This window comes from Acomys minous (assembly GCF_964271855.1).
Source record: "Acomys minous genome assembly, chromosome: 10".
In the NCBI taxonomy this organism is placed as follows: domain Eukaryota; kingdom Metazoa; phylum Chordata; class Mammalia; order Rodentia; family Muridae; genus Acomys; species Acomys minous.
The window spans coordinates 73,448,200-73,463,431 of record NC_140491.1 but is presented as its reverse complement, the minus strand read 5'-3'; the positions used below and the strand labels follow the sequence as shown (position 1 = coordinate 73,463,431).

General features: G+C 56.0%; 1 protein-coding gene across 10 annotated transcripts in view; it reads right to left on the bottom strand.

The window, feature by feature from the left end:
• The window catches only part of DAB2IP (DAB2 interacting protein), a 178,387-nt gene that overhangs the window by 110,370 nt on the left and 52,785 nt on the right, over nt 1–15,232 (bottom strand). Inside the window, exon 1 of one of the 10 annotated variants that reach the window (XM_084798131.1) lies at nt 1,521–1,765. The exons of the other annotated variants lie outside the window; for them this stretch is intronic. Within the exon in view, the coding sequence (XP_084654257.1) occupies nt 1,521–1,644 (124 nt within the window). The 5' untranslated portion in view covers nt 1,645–1,765. Of the gene's footprint in view, nt 1–1,520; nt 1,766–15,232 lie in introns of those variants that run through there. 10 annotated transcript variants of the gene reach the window in all.

Genomic DNA, 15,232 nt, shown 5'->3' with positions numbered 1-15,232 from the left:
GAATGACTCAGTCAGTCCCAGCAAAGGAAACCCCTCCCAGCTTAGCAGACACAGTCAACTCCTCTCTGAAGCCTTCCTTGATTTCCCCAACTAGCATTTCCACCAGGGATGGTCGCCTCCCCACCCTTGGCCAGCTGTGGGTTCCTTCCAGGCTGACACACGAAGCGGGGTGCAGCCAGGAGCCAAGCTCAGACAACAAGTCTGATCCATTGGACATCGATCATCCCTGGCCTCATTAGCTGAACAGGAGGCAGAACTCCCGCCCTCGGAGAGCCTCTACAGTGGGTACAGATGAGGGTATGGTCCGGCTGGGCACTGGAAGGGCAGGGCAGACTGAGTTCAGGAGAGGTCCTGGTGGCACCCCAAAACACGACTGTTCATCCCTCCCAAACCCCTTCTCACAACATGGCTCTGTCACAATAACACCTCCTTCTACAGCTAAGAAAATAACAAAGGCTCAGGAAATGGGGCGGCCTACCCATTCACAAAGCTTGAACCCAGGTCTCTGGTTCCCTGGGCCAGCAAAGGCAAAGGATGGGAGCTTCACGTGCTTTGGGAAATCCACGTGAGAGCAGGGTCAGACAGCTTAAACGTGAACTCTGCACTGGGAACTCAGTACTTCCTAACTGAAACCATGCACGTTGTTTTCGGCTCAACTGGGGGGTGAGGTAGGGTGGAAAACTAATGTGTCCTGCCTGCCTGCTTCACTGACGCTCACCCTAACTAAAACAAGGGGCAAATCACAGACCAACACCTCTCCAGACCTGCCAGGCTCTGCCTAAGGTGAGGCTCGGCCAGAGCCAAGGCCAGGCTTCCCAAGCCACGGGAACCTCATGATGTAAACCAGCCCAGCTGCTGCATCTTGGATACCTTCAGTGAGCCTGAGCCTCAGGGAGACACTATGGCCTTTCCCGGAATCCAGGGCAGGGCCTCTCTCTGTGTGGAAGCCCCTGCCCCTTCCTCCTTACTAGTCCAGCCCAAGGCAGCCTGAAAAATTACTGCGTCTCTGGCTAAAGATCCTATTATTAGAAAGAGGAAACGACTGTATACCTCCCACCCTCCCCTGTCTTGAAAGAGGTATCCTTCCAAGGATCGCTCAGAAGAGCCACAGGTTCCTACAAACATGCCCCCCCCCAGGAAGTCCACTTCAGCTCTCCATGCAAAACGTGAGGGGCAATACAGGACAGGAAGGAGGCTAAGCGAGTGAAGGCAAGCCAACATCCACTTCAACTACTTTATGGCCTGGGCGCTGGAATGGGACACGGATCTTGCGACAGGGATCTGAGCCCTAAGAGCAACCGGATATCAGACCCTCTTCTCCTTACTCCTGGCATACGGGGGACTTCAGGGACCCAGCTTCCCCAAGAGGCAGGATCAGCAGAAGCTGGGGCTACGCGGATGGGACAGTCACGGTAGCACCAGATGAGGGGCCCTCACCCACAGACACAGGCACCCCAAAGCAACCGCTGGTGATGGTGGTAGCGAGGAACTTAAGGGTCTGGGGTCAGGGTGGCGCCTACCCCTGGCGGGCCGGGTCCGGCTGCGGGAGCGGCTCCTCTGTCGCTGCAGCCGGGGCCGCCGCAGCAGCCGGTAGTAGTAGGACGGCCTCCCGGTGCTCTTCCTGGCGTTGCTGCCCGCGGACATGCTGCCGCCCGCCGGGCACCGGGCCAGGCCTGGGCGCGCTCACACGGGCCCCATCGGCCGCTCCGGACCGCCCGGCGGGCGCCCCGCACTCTCCCGCGCTCCGGTGCAGCAGCGGCCGCCGAGGCCAGGGCTGCCCTACAAAGTAGCTCCAACTCCTCCTCCGCCGCCTCCCGCGCCCCGCCCCGAGCAGCCGGCCCCTCGGCAGGGGCCCGGGACCGGGAGGCCGGGCTGGCAGCGGCCCGGAAAGTCAGTGTGGGCAAAATCCTGGCCTGGAGTCATCGGGGCAACAAGGCAAGGGAGTGTCCCCATGCCGCCCGAGGGACCCCAGGTCCATCATATCCCTGACGCCCATGCCGCAGACTCACATCCAACCTGGGGTGGCCGGAGCACCTCCATCCCGCAACAGGTGCAGTGGTGCATGTATATTTGCGTTGGCACCAAGGCTAGGCACGTAAATTTAAGGTCTGAGGGAGGGGGTCCTTGTTGATGACTGAACTGAGAACATGGGCAGAGCGGCCAGCACACTGCTCTTCGGGCACCTCTCAGTCAGGTCGAAGTCCTCCCTGTCTCTGTCGCCTAAGATACTTAGCCATTCTTTACATTTAGAAGTCAGTCCCGTCTGGTAAAAATATTACTTTCATATCATTAGGGACCTATCATATCATTACTGTGTGTATGTCAAGTACACATATAGAATATAAATATATACATATAGAATATAACCAGCAAGCTTTGCCAAGCCATTCTGCCCCATTTCCCCCCTGCCCCCATTAAATCACCAGAGGTGCCTAAATTTTTCCTCCCCTCTGACATTTTTAGTAGCACTAGCAAGTCTGAAGGCAGAAAGATCCCTACCCTATGGTGGAGAATAGAAACTGAGGCTTGAAAAAGGAATGGTCAACTGTCTCTACTACCATAAGCTGACAGCCTTTCTCCTAGTCACTCTGCAGCTCCAGAAACTTCCATGGCTCCCCAGACCCTAACAGCTACAAGCCCAACCACCTCTCTTTGGTATTTGAGGCACCAGAAATCTGGCACAAATCAAACCACCTGCAGCCTCCCCGCCACCACCCCTGGGCCCCTCCACCCTGCTCCACCAACAGCTCTCACGTCAGTCACTTCTCTTTATCGCCAGCCATCTTCCTGCCTCCTTGTCCCCTCCTCTCAGTTCTTACTTCCTCTGCGGGGAGTCCCTGACCCTCCTGGTCCTAGATGATCATCTCCCGTTGTCCCTCGTTCATCTCCATAGCAACATAATCTTTTAAGTTATTAAGTCCACACCACCTGCCAGGCTTTCATCCCTGAAAGTTCAGAAGGGGAAACTGAGGACCTAAAAGGTGTGCATGCATGCATTGATGTGTGTGAGTGTGTGTGTGTGTGTGTGTGTGTGTGTGTGAGCGAGAGAGAGAGAGAGAGAGAGAGAGAGAGAGAGAGAGATGCTTCAATCACTCAAAAAGTGTAAGGGCCCACGGTCTTGGCCAATGGCTGTTGTGTGAACTCTTAAGGGCAGTGGGGGTGGGCTATTCACAGGGTGAGCTTGAGGCACTCTGGAGTAGGGTAGGGCAGCCTAGGCAGCAATCCAGGCCAGGTTTTTCTCTTCACAGGGGAAGCCCCTTCCTAGCTCCTCAATCAAGGAGGGAGGGCCTCTAAATCAGTGGAGGGGGGCCGGTGGGCTGGATCACAGCTGGAAGCCAGGCGCCATTCTGGGACATGGCTGTGGTGGTTGGGGGGGAGGGGGGTAGAAGGTCTCCAAACCCAGCTGCAGAGAGTCCACTGCTTCCAGTCCTCTGATCCCTCTTCCCAGAACACTGGCCCCACAGGAAGCTGGAATAGTGTGGTCAGCCAAGAGACAGGGATCGGAATACCACTACAATCATCTGTACCCAGTCACCGGATTCCTAGCCCAGTTGAAGGCTGACCCCGCCCCCGACCCTTTGGAGCACCTCCCACAAAGGTGGGCTTTGGGCCACCCTGCTACACCTTCTCCTTTCAGGGGGTGAATTAGCTCCACTGCCAACCACCCTACTTTTAGACGCTGAAGAACATGCTAAGTTTTGGTGTCAAAGCACAGAGTCTGCCTGACCCACTTTGCTTCCCTTTGGGCCTGCTTGGCTAAATTCCCTGTAGCTTCTACAGTCCGGAGGCTGCAGGCAAATGATGACACGTGGGAGAGCAGGCTCTTGTCTGGCCCCCAAAGGGCAGCAGTAGTGATGTGTGTGGTAGCACTGGAGGCGTGGCTCTAACGTTTAGGACCCCATCTGCACACAGTGGGACTCCAAAGGTCTAGCATGATCTCAACTTCTCTCAACTCCTCTGTGCCTTAGTATCCCTGACTATAAGTGACGTTATGAGATCTCCCACCTGCTCATAGAGTTGGATGGTGAACCACAAGCTTCTAAATCCCCAGCCTTTGGGAAGGAGTAGCCATCAACAGCCACCATGCCCAGAGCCTCTCGAGGCCCATGGTGGGGGCTGGGGACATTTGAGCTGGGCGCTGAGGAAAAAGGTGGCCCGGCAGCAGCTCAGAGACTAGGGAAAGGCTTAGCTCCCTGCCACCAATCCTGGTCTAGACCTTGGGACCAGCAGGAAGACAAAAGCCATTTCCTGCACCCCAGGAAAGCATCTGGAACCAATCCTTCTGCAGCTCCTGCAGCCTTCCTACCTCCTCCTGCGAACAGGGCCCGTGTGGCCTCCCCCAACCCACCCCCCTCGGAAGGAGAGCAGCCTCCCAGGCAGAGACCAGACTGGGGGAAGGGCACATGAAAAATGCCCACCTCCCCACTATGACTGTTGGCCTAAACTTACAGAGGACTCCCACCAACCAGCGGGGAACCCCTCAGTGATCGCCCCAGGCAGCTAGGCATCCCAGCCCCCACCCAACTTCCAGAGGGACACCTGAGTGAGGAGGTGACACGCCCTCTCCACCTGGGTGGCTGGGTAAGACTGCATGTAGTTTCCAAGGAATCCAGCTGATAAAGCAGGCATCTCCACACCTTCCCCCACCCTGCCCCCCACCCCCCCTTGCCGTCAAGGTGCTTGATTCAGAAGATGTGGGTGGAGCCTAGAAATGGGCCCACTCAGGAAGTGCCAGGCTGGAAACAGGGCTTCCCAAATCAGACCTCACCTAACCCCATTATTGACACCCTCCCTTAAGAGAGCCACCAGTTGGCTAGAGGGGGCAGGACGCATGTGAAGGAAATTATCTTCAAGAAGCTTAACAATGTCAATGGAATGCCAGGAGGGGTCACTCCCATGCTGCAGCTGAACACACAGCAGAAGGACCTGGCTTTTGCCAAGGGATCTTTTTTTAATTTATTTTTTTTTCCTTCAAGGAAGGAACCATTTGCCACTGAGGTGGTGGTGTTGGGGCTAGAGAGCTCTGCTCGGCCGTCAAGAGCACTGCTGCTGTTCCAGAGGACCCAGGCTGGATTCCCAGCGCACACAGATGGCTCATACAACCATCTGTAACTGCAGTTCCAGGTGACCTAATGCCTTCATCTGGCCACCTTAGGCACCACACCCATACATTGGAGAGGAGATCAGAAACCACAAGTCACAGCCTGTCAGAAGATGGAGTTTGGATTTAATGCTAATTGGGGTAGCTGGCCCACCTTAGCAGGCAGCCTCTGCAGATCCTGTTCTCAGCATCCCACACACGGTCACTCATTTAGTTTTCTGGTGACCCCAGCAGCTAGGAGGCTTACGGTTTTTCCAAACAATATTGGGGACAAAGAGAGTAAGTTCCTTAAGAGTGCAAAGCTTGCAGTAGGATCTGAACCCAGGTGACTGGATGTTGCCAAAAACCTAAAGCTGAGTGAAACTTAATGTACATGACGATGGGCAACAGTCCAGGCCTTTCCTTCAGAGCTAGCATTTTCCAGGGACAGAAGACGCCTAGGCACCGAGGAAGTGAGTTTCTCACAGTGCCCACTCCAGACGCCATACAATCACGTCTGGAAAGCTCAGACCTGACAGGTTTCCTGTCTGGATCAGGGTAGGCAGCACTGAGCAGGGGAAACCTCTAGGCAGGCAGCCCTGCACACATCCGTCTCCTAAGCCAGGGTCTACCTCTAACTCATCAGAGGCCTAGGCAAGGTCTGGACGGGGTGGCTGAGCACTCACAGCTAAGGTCACAACCTCCCACTCAGGATGCTGTCTGTCTAACAGGCAGTGACGGCTTCCTGCATCCACTGTTTATTCAGGAATGAGGAGGCTGGACCAGGAGCAAGAAATCTACTGGAGGTGTGATGGGAAAGCAGAGCCTGGTTCCATCCTCTCAGAGGACGGCCAGAACCAACCAGTCCTACTTGAGCACCCTAAGCATCCACTGTGTCCCAAAACTTCCCTCCTAAAAGCCACCCACAATGTCATCCTTTGTAGGAAATGGCTAAGGCAGAGCAGGTACAGTTCCAGGCAGAAAACACCCTGGCTCTCTCCATACAAGAAGAACTAGGGACCAGCCAGGCACAGAGTTTTGAACTCACACAGACAGCTTGCCTCAGGAATATCAAACAAGTCACCCAACACTCAGCAGGTAGTCACGGGGGCGGGGAGGGGGGGGAGGGCTCTAGAAGAGGCCCTGGGTCTATCCAGAGCAAACTGACAGGGTTTATGGCCTCTGTCTATTCCTGAGCCTCATGGAAATGGCATGGCTAGGCGGAGCCCACACCCCTGAGGTTTTATGGGTATCTACAAACATTCTACAGGCTCTAAACCGCTTCCGAAGCTCCTGCTCACCATCCCTGCCCACTCCTGTGAAGGGCTGGTTCGGAAGACAACTGAGGAGTGATGGGACCTGGAAGCTGAGGCACCCACAGGAAGGCCCTGTCGTCACTGAGGGTGTACAGCATCCCTCGGTCCTCCCATCGAGCACTGGGCCTCAGTCTGAGTGGAGGAAGTGACCTACCCACATTGGCTAGGAATTAGGCTGGAGCTTCCCCAGGCAACCCCCCCTCTGCTACTGAGGCTGCTCTTCCTTCCCTGACAGAACCAGAATGCCTAGCAAGCAATGCCTCCCAGATGCCAAGCTCCTGCTTGTGGGGGGGGGGGTGCCCAAAGCTAAAGGACCAAGAGAGGCTGAGATCTGCTCTCCACTAGCAGCAGCCTCACGGTTCCCCAACTCTTGAAGCCTGTGCTTCCTGGTAGCCCAGATGGCCAGCCCTGAAGCTACCCTCTCTTGCTTTGACCCAAAAAAAAAAAAAAAAAAAAAAAAAAAAGAGCAAAAACAAAAAAACCTGCCAAGCTCCAGGTGGGCCCCAACCCAGCCCACATGCTCTCTCTTCTCAGCCCCACCAAAGGCCCGGGCTCCAGCCTCCAGCTTCTCCCTCCTGTCCTGTCCAGTGATGGATGCAGACTGGTCTACGCCCACCAGGCCACCAGAGGAGGTGCCATATGGTCTCAGTGTGAGGCCAGAGCGCCTCCTCCTTTCTCAGGCATGCCTGCCTGAGCATCTGAGAACTCTGGTGGGACTGGCACAGGCCTAGGTTCCAAGAGGAGGGGCCTCACGGCTTCCCTGCAGAGCCCATGGAGGGGGACAGCCAAGGCAGGCCTGTGGTTGACTCCAAGGGAGCCCAGGCAGGAGCGGCAAGAGCATAGGCTTCAGAGTTCAGAGTCAGCTCTTCCATGCTGAGGACTGCCAGCCAGAGAGCCAATGCTTGGGCGGGAGAGCCGAGGGCCTCCTAGGAGAGTCACAGAGAACAGTGGATCACAGCCTTAGGTACACACTCGTCTGTGGGATCTGAGTGGGGACAGACAGTTCCAAGCCCAGCCCCAGGGCAGAGTCATCAAGTTTGGGAGAGGTGATGGCAGTCCTGGAAAGATGCAGAGAAATCCATAGTCAGAGCAGAGAGGACTGAGGTGGGGAGAAATCCTGGAAGACTGTGCAGAGGAGGGATCACAGACACTGAGCTTAGAGGGCTATTACAGGAACTGACAGGGGCCAGGCGTGGTGGCGCAAGCCTTTAATCCCAGCACTCGGGAGGCAGAGGCAGGCGGATGGATGTGAGTTGGAGGCCAGCCTGGTCTACAAAGTGAGTGCAGGACAGCCAAGGCTCCACAGAGAGACCCTGTCTCTGGGGGGAAAAAAAGGGAGCTGACAGGGGAGAGAGCAGGGCAAATTCTGAGAGAGGAAAACAGCCTAAAGAAAGGGCCCTAAGGAGGAGCCAGTGAAACATCGATGTGGATAGTGCACAGAGCTGAAGCTGGAGCAAAGGACTGGGAGCCAGGCCTGAACACATGAAGGAAAGGAGAGGAGAGCTAGCGAGAGGTACCCCGTAAGGGTAGGGTAGGGCCAGGCCACTCCCCTTGGGGCCCTGGTATTACATCCAGACTTGAAGCTTAATTCAATCACTGCATGGCTGGGCTACTTTGAATAAGGTACAGGCCCTCTCTGGTCCTCACTGGGCAACCATGAAAGGGCTGGGCTGCAGGTGTGGGGCTACAGGTGAGGGGCTGCAGGTGTGGGGCTGCAGGTGTGGGGCTGCAGGTGGGGGGCTGCAGGTGTGGGGCTGCAGGTGTGGGGCTGCAGGTGTGGGGCTGCAGGTGTGGGGCTACAGGTGGGGGGGGGCTGCAGGTGTGGGGCTGCAGGTGAGGGGCTGCAGGTGTGGGCTGCAGGTGAGGGGCTGCAGGTGGGGGGCTGCAGGTGAGGGACTGCAGGTGGGGGGCTGCAGGTGAGGGGCTGCAGGTGGGGGGCTGCAGGTGAGGGGCTGCAGGTGGGGGGCTGCAGGTGAGGGGCTGCAGGTGGGGGGCTGCAGGTGAGGGGCTGCAGGTGAGGGGCTGCAGGTGGGGGGCTGCCCATTCAGGAGTACATTCCAGGGTGCCAGCAGCACCGGATTGAAATCTTGGGGAGTTAAGACCCAAGAACTTCTGAGTTAAGGGGCTGAACTCAGGGCCTTGCACATGGTATGCCTAAGAGCTCTATGAACGAGCAAGAACTCCAGCCCACTACTCACCTATTTTTAACCCACCTGCCCCCTAAGAATCTAGGCTGTCTGGCTACACAGCACAAGCTGGCCTCCAAGGTACGATCCTCCTGCCTCAACCTCCTGAGCAGTTACAATCATAGGCGTGCACAACTCCCCCCTCCACAGCCATGCCTCTTTCCAATCCACTGGCCAGCCCCACGCACCCCCACCCCAGGCATGTGCTGCCTGCTCCCACTCGCTCCCACCAGAAGTGTCTCCAGCTGCTGTGCTCTGCCTCAGCCAGCACACGGTCCCTGACTGCCTTAGCTCAGGGCCGGTTGCCCCAGTCACCTAGGATACTCATCTGCTCTCTTTTATTTTCTTCAACTTTTGGGGCCTCCCGAAATCCTCTCATCTGTGTATCCGGGCGTTTCCTAACTGCTTCACTCTAAACCTTAATAAGGGCTGTGGCCTGATCGGTCCCTGTTCACAGCCAGGTCCCAGTGCAGACAGTGCTCAGTGTCTGACAACAAACGAAAGAACGAAGGAAGGAAGCTAGGCTCAAAGCCGGCATTCTTAAAGGGCAGCTGCTGGCCCAGGGGCAAATGACTTCGCCTCTCAAGACCTGGGCTTTCTTCCAGGTGACATGTGGCTGGCCCACTGGAGGGCTTATGTTCCCATGGCAGCCTGGGGCTGGTCAGGCCAAGGAATATTCTTGATTCTTTACAAGGCTGATTGGAAGTCAGTATTTTAGTGAATGAGTGAATGAATAAATGAATGAATGAATGCCTTTCTTTTGCCATTTGCCTCTGATCAAACCTCCAGGTCACAGTTCCTGCTTCCCTGTTGGCCCAGCTACACTTGTGGGGCTTGTGCACAATGAGCGGCTGTGCCAAGTCCCACAAGGGAAGGGGGAGCCACTGAAGGTGTTGAAGTGGGGGGTGGGGAGGGCGGAGCAAGCATCACAAGAGCCATGGCTGTTTCCTGGAATCCCCCTGAGCTGGCATAGTGAGACCACGTAGGAGCTAAGGGCAGCTTCTGCCTCTGTCACCCTTCAGGTCCCCCTGAGAGGGAGAACAATGAAGGCCTGGCCCCCAACCTTGGGAACAACATTTTGCCTGGAAACTCTACCAGGGGCAAGAGGAAGGGCTGGGGCCCTACGGTTTCAGTGCCTGCTCAAACAGGAAGGAGCTCAAAGTCTGGGCCAAAGAAAACAAGTTCAAGGTCACCCTGGAAACCAGCAAGCCCATGGCTGAGCTGTGTACATTTCCCCCAGATGAATCTCTTCTGGTGATTAATGGTTGACGCGCATGAACACGGGGGTTCAGGACCACCCACAGGGCATGAGAGAAAGTAAAGCTTGCCCGGCCTCTTCTGCCATACCCACAGCAATAAGAAACTGGCCCCTCTCCCAGAGAAGTTGCATTCCACACCTGGAAACAGAAAAAGGTCTGGACTGACTCTGTGGCCACCCTACCCTCTAGCCAGGGAGCAGGGCTGGAGGCTACCAAGGGTCCGCCCTCTTCCCAGCAACACGCTATTGCTGTAAGTCCTACAAGGAGCAGCCAGCAGTGGAGATAGAGAGATGTTTGGGCTCCCAACCCACCGTCCTGTCCCTGTTGACTGTAATGCTGAGGCAGGGGGCTGAACTCTGGCTAGCCCTCGCTAAAAGCCCAGAAGACATAGGCCCTGACATTCTCAGTGCCACTGAGTCCCTTCACACCCTGCATCAGGGACTTCCTTGTCACTGATGCCTCAGAATACCTTTGACCCCTCCTCTTCCCTAAAATCTTTAGCCAAGGATGCTAGAAGATATTTCCAGAACTTTCTGAGCCAGCACCCTCTGACCTCACCTTAGTGAGAGCCACTCTCTGAGCCCACTGGTTCCTATGCATAGTTCTCCACCCCCCTCACCTGTGAGTTCTTTCAAGGTCCAGCCAGGCCAGCAACTACTCCAAAGCCAGGAACATGGCCAGTGCATCTCCCCTTGCCAGGTGTGGTACCCTAAGACAAAACCTCTGTTTTGTACCTCAGTCCTAGGCCTCTAAGACAGTCTAGAAGTGAGTGTTAGAATGCAGGTGCCCAGGCCCACCTCAGAGTCTAGTTTAGCCAGTCTGGGGAAGGGTCCAGGAGTCTGATCCTCGCCTCCACCTTTTTTTTTTTTTTTTAAGACAAGATCTCATTCTGCAGAGCAAGAACTTCCTGCCACTCCCAGAGACCCTGCCGTACCACTCAAGCACTGAAGATTAGAGACACAAGCCCTCATGCTGGCCTGGAACCCAAGCTCTCCTGCAGCAGGACATGGACCCACGGAAGATTCTGAAGGGCACATCTGTTGCCCTCTTAAACCCTGTGTGGCACTCCCAACAGTTAATATACAGCCTTTTCTCCACCTGTGCCCTCAAGCAGGCAGGGTTTCTAATAGACCTCACAGCATAGAAGGGCCAAGTGAGGCTGAAACAATTTGCAGAGCTACACACACACACACACACACACACACACACACACACACACACACACACACACACACACACACACACCCCAGGCTCCTCAAAAGTGGCTTGAGTAAGGGGCTGAGCAGGTCAGCTCAGGCCGGGAAGCACCCTGACTGGCCCTCTTTGTCCTGGCCTCTGTGTTCCCTGCCTTGGTCCTAGGCTGATTAAAATATCCCCTTTCGGCTCCGATAGCCATGGTGTCCCCTTACAAGACTAAGAGGAACACAGTTGCATCCGAGACAGCACTGCCAAGCTTGGCCATGTTACTCTGGCCACCCTCCTCCTGAGCCGAACACAGCTGGCACAAGGGAGGTCAGGCTTGCCAGGAGAAACCAAGGCCCAGAGGGGATGCCATGCACCGCAGACTCACACAGTCCCTTTCTGCCAGGCTTTGCCAGGCAGTGTTCATTCAGTGAGCCCATATACAACCCTCAGGGGTAGACACGAGGACTCTTGGTCATAGACAAGAGTGCTGTCGAGTGACACAGCTTCTACAGCGTGTCTCCTGCTAGGGCCCCGTGTTGCCCCAATAACTTTGTCATTTGTCCCCAGGTTACTAAGCTGCTGACTGACTATCAAGGGCAAGGAAATGTCATTGCAAATCCAACATCTTTTAGCAACGGGGCTGAGGCCATCCAGGTCTGGTCCTAACCAGTGGTCAGTGGGTATCGCTGCAGCCTCCATTTCTCCTCCCAGCTGTCTAACACTTCCCACCCCCAGGCCAGCCCCCACCAGCCAGCCAGCCAGCCTCTCCTGCAGTCTCCCTGTGACTCAGGACACAAGCGAGGCTCCTAGACTAGACTCTTGCAATCTGTAGCAACTAGCTGAAATCTATCAGCCTCCGTCCGTCTTCACAGACATCACCCAGGGCCGTGGCGACGGGCGACACCATGTCTAGCTCTGGAGATTCCCATAGCCCTCAGTTGTTCCTCTTAACCCCCAACCCCCTCCCCCCCGCCACCCCCCCCCCACCAACCTAGAATTTATTCTGCATCGAATCTATTCTGCATTCAGCAAAGAGAATAGGCAAGTATAGAGCCCTCTTGTCACCCCACCCTACCCCCCCACCACCACCGCCAGGCCTACTGGGGCCCCTTTTCTGGCACCCTCCCTCAAGATACCTGACTGAGCCCCACTTTCCACAAAAGCTACTCCTTCCTTTGCAAGTTCCCTCCCTCTCCCCCCAGCCTCCCTCCCCCTCCTCTCCCCACCCCCACCCCCTACCCCCCACCCCACCCCCACCTCTTCTCCCTAGTTCTTTCCTCAGTGCATTTACAGTGAGATTCTTCCCACATCTGTCTCTGCCAGGCACAATGTGCTCCCCCTGAGGGTCAGGTCCCTGTCTGCCAGGCTCATTCCGGCAACTTCAGGCCCCAGTGCTGAGTGTCACATGGCCAATATCATTTAGGAAGTGGGTGAGCCTATGGGGTACATGTGCGTACACATGCATGTGTACTTTGGAGCCCTCTCAGACCTCAGACCTTCAGCCCTGGGCACTATCAACCCCCCCCCTCCCCCGAGCTCTTAGCAAAGCCAGGCCAGAGGCTCTGCACCGCCACCGCAGCTCAGAAATTATTCGTTTCCTCCTCTCATTCCATGATTCATAACCCATCAAATATACTTCCCCATTATCTTTCACGAGAGTGCCGCCTTTCTGCCATTTAATAATGCTTCTCTCACAGGAGAAATCGAAGGCTTGGCTCCCGTTCCACACAGGCCAAGAGCCGTGTGTCATTCAGGGCCTCGTTTCAGACCTCAACCTTGAGCCCCACATTTGGGCTCACTGGGCAGGGCCCCACGGCTCTCACCTCCCTCTTGCATTCCTCTATTTTCAGCTGAGACGCCCTGGTGCCCACAGGTCTTTCAGGGCTTGTTCCGAGGCAGCAGAGTCAGACTCCGGTTCTTCCTGCACCCGGTCCCACACAGGCCTAGGTTCAGATGCAGGGAGAGACACAAGGCATTGCGGCTTGCGTTGTCTTGTTTCGTCTCCACAAGAACCTTTAGAAGCCAAAGGGCCTATTGTAACCATTCTACAGATGGGGGAAATGAGGCCCTAGAGACAGACAGCTTCCCTGAGGCTGGGTCTACAAGCAGATGGTGGCTTCCTGGGGACAGGAGGTGGAGGCTTACTCAAGGAGGGAAGAGAGGGTCTGTCCTGAGCTGTGAGGCAGAGAGAGCCTAAAATATTAGGGGCCGGCAGCCTGAGGCCTGTAACCTCAGCTCTTGTGTTATGTGGGGCCAGGCCCCTGAATCACCGGCTGGACTCCCCACTCTGCTCCAGGGACAGGCTTCCTCCCAGGACTGTCACGTGACTCGAGGCAACACGTGGGAAGCCGCCTTGTAAACTGTCCAGTCCCAGGTAACGTCACTTTTTTGCATGTCAGAACGGTGAACTCAAGACATCATTACGCAAAGACCCGGCAGGGGAGCCCCAGCTGCTCCAGATGGCATATGACCCAAGCAGAAGAGGAGGCCCCTCCTCAGGCCACAAGCAGCTCCTCACCTGACACCAAGCCTTGCCTAGTACAGGTCCCTCCCCAACTCTGCCAGCTACTGGGTCTGGTCCCCTCCCCCTCTTGCTCTGCAAAGTTTCTGCTTCTACTTTATAGTTTCCGTGGCAACCGCCTCTCGTTCTTTTTATTGTTTTCCTCTCCACTGTCACTTTGGCATCTTGGGCTCAAGGGAGAAGGGTGAGTGGGACAGGAGGTCTGGCCAAGAGAAAAAACACGGCAAGACACAGGGCTGGGGATGACCTCTGACCCTTGAGGACCACACTTGAGAGGATTCCCAGAGATGCCTGTACTAAGAAGTGTTATGTGAGACCCTGAAGGCAGCCCACTGCCATGCCAGGCTTCGCAAACCGGCATGCCGCTGGTGTGTCTTGACCCCACAGGACACCTTTCCCCTACCAAGGCCAGACAAGTCCCCCACTCACAGAAGTCCTTACTGATAGATACCCCGTCAATACCACGCCATCGTGCCACCGCCCCGCCACAGGCAAGGCTAATGGTTCCTCTCTTCACTCCCGCAACTCCAGGGGTCTTCAGGAGCCAGCACACCACAGGTCCTCAGGTCGCAGTCCGAAGCCTAAAGATTCCCATCCTCACGGTCTACACTAGCCTCAAGCCTTCACACTCACTCCACAACTCGTCATTCCTGGTGAAAAATAAAGACTGGACTTGGAACCCACTTCTCCATAGGCTATAGGAGGCTGAAGCGAGTTCGTGGGGGGCTAAAAGAGCTTGGCATATTCTCTAGTGCAGTGTGGAATCTGGTATTACGTGTAGGGCACTAAGGCAGGGCCATCTAGTGAACAGCCCAGAGGCCTCCTTGACCCACACTCTCACAGTGGCTCTCTTTCTCCACCTGCTGACCTCCTGAGGCATTGATGCCAGCCTGCAGATAGCTCCCTGTCTGTCTCCAGCCCTGCACTCCAGCCCGCCTCCTGCTCGCATACACTTGTGCACGATCACACATTTATACATGGATACACACATGTGCGTCCTAGCATTCATACATGCATACATGTATGTAGACATCCACAATGCACAGATAGTGACTAACATGGCAGAACCCTGTGGCTTCACCAGAGCGGATGTGAGCCCTCTTAGGGTAGGGGCGGGGGGCGGGGGGAGTGCGGGGGGCATAGCACTCTGAGGCTCCCATAAGCAACAGCATAGGGCAAGCATGCTGACAGAAATAGTGCGCTCGCCTGACCAGAACATGGGGATGTCCTTGGTCTTCTCAGGCTCTCATCATCTGCTTCCTCTGAGGCTGAAGCACCAGGGCTCTTCCTCCTGGGTCTGTCATTCCCCAGATCCTCCATCAGAGCCGGGCCGCCCCTCCCCCCTTTTTCCCTGTGGGGCCGACCAAGAGTCTCACCTTCGCAGCCAGCCCAGACCTGCACATCACACTTTCCAAACGGCTCACCTGCCCAGGCTTGTGCTAGGAGAGGTGTGGCTGGCGACAATGCACAGGGGCTGCCCCCCCACCCCCGAGGCCCATAGTGTCTCAGTCTGGCGTTTCTATGCCGAAGGAACCCCCTTCCAAAGACCTCCAGGGTCAGACGTTAGCAGGCCCAGAGAGAAAGGTAAAACTACAAACATGAGTCAAGTCAGGCCCAGCCTGGCCAGTCACGGCCTCTGCCCCACACTTCTGCCTGTCTCTCCTCAGAGCTCAATGGTCTGGGAT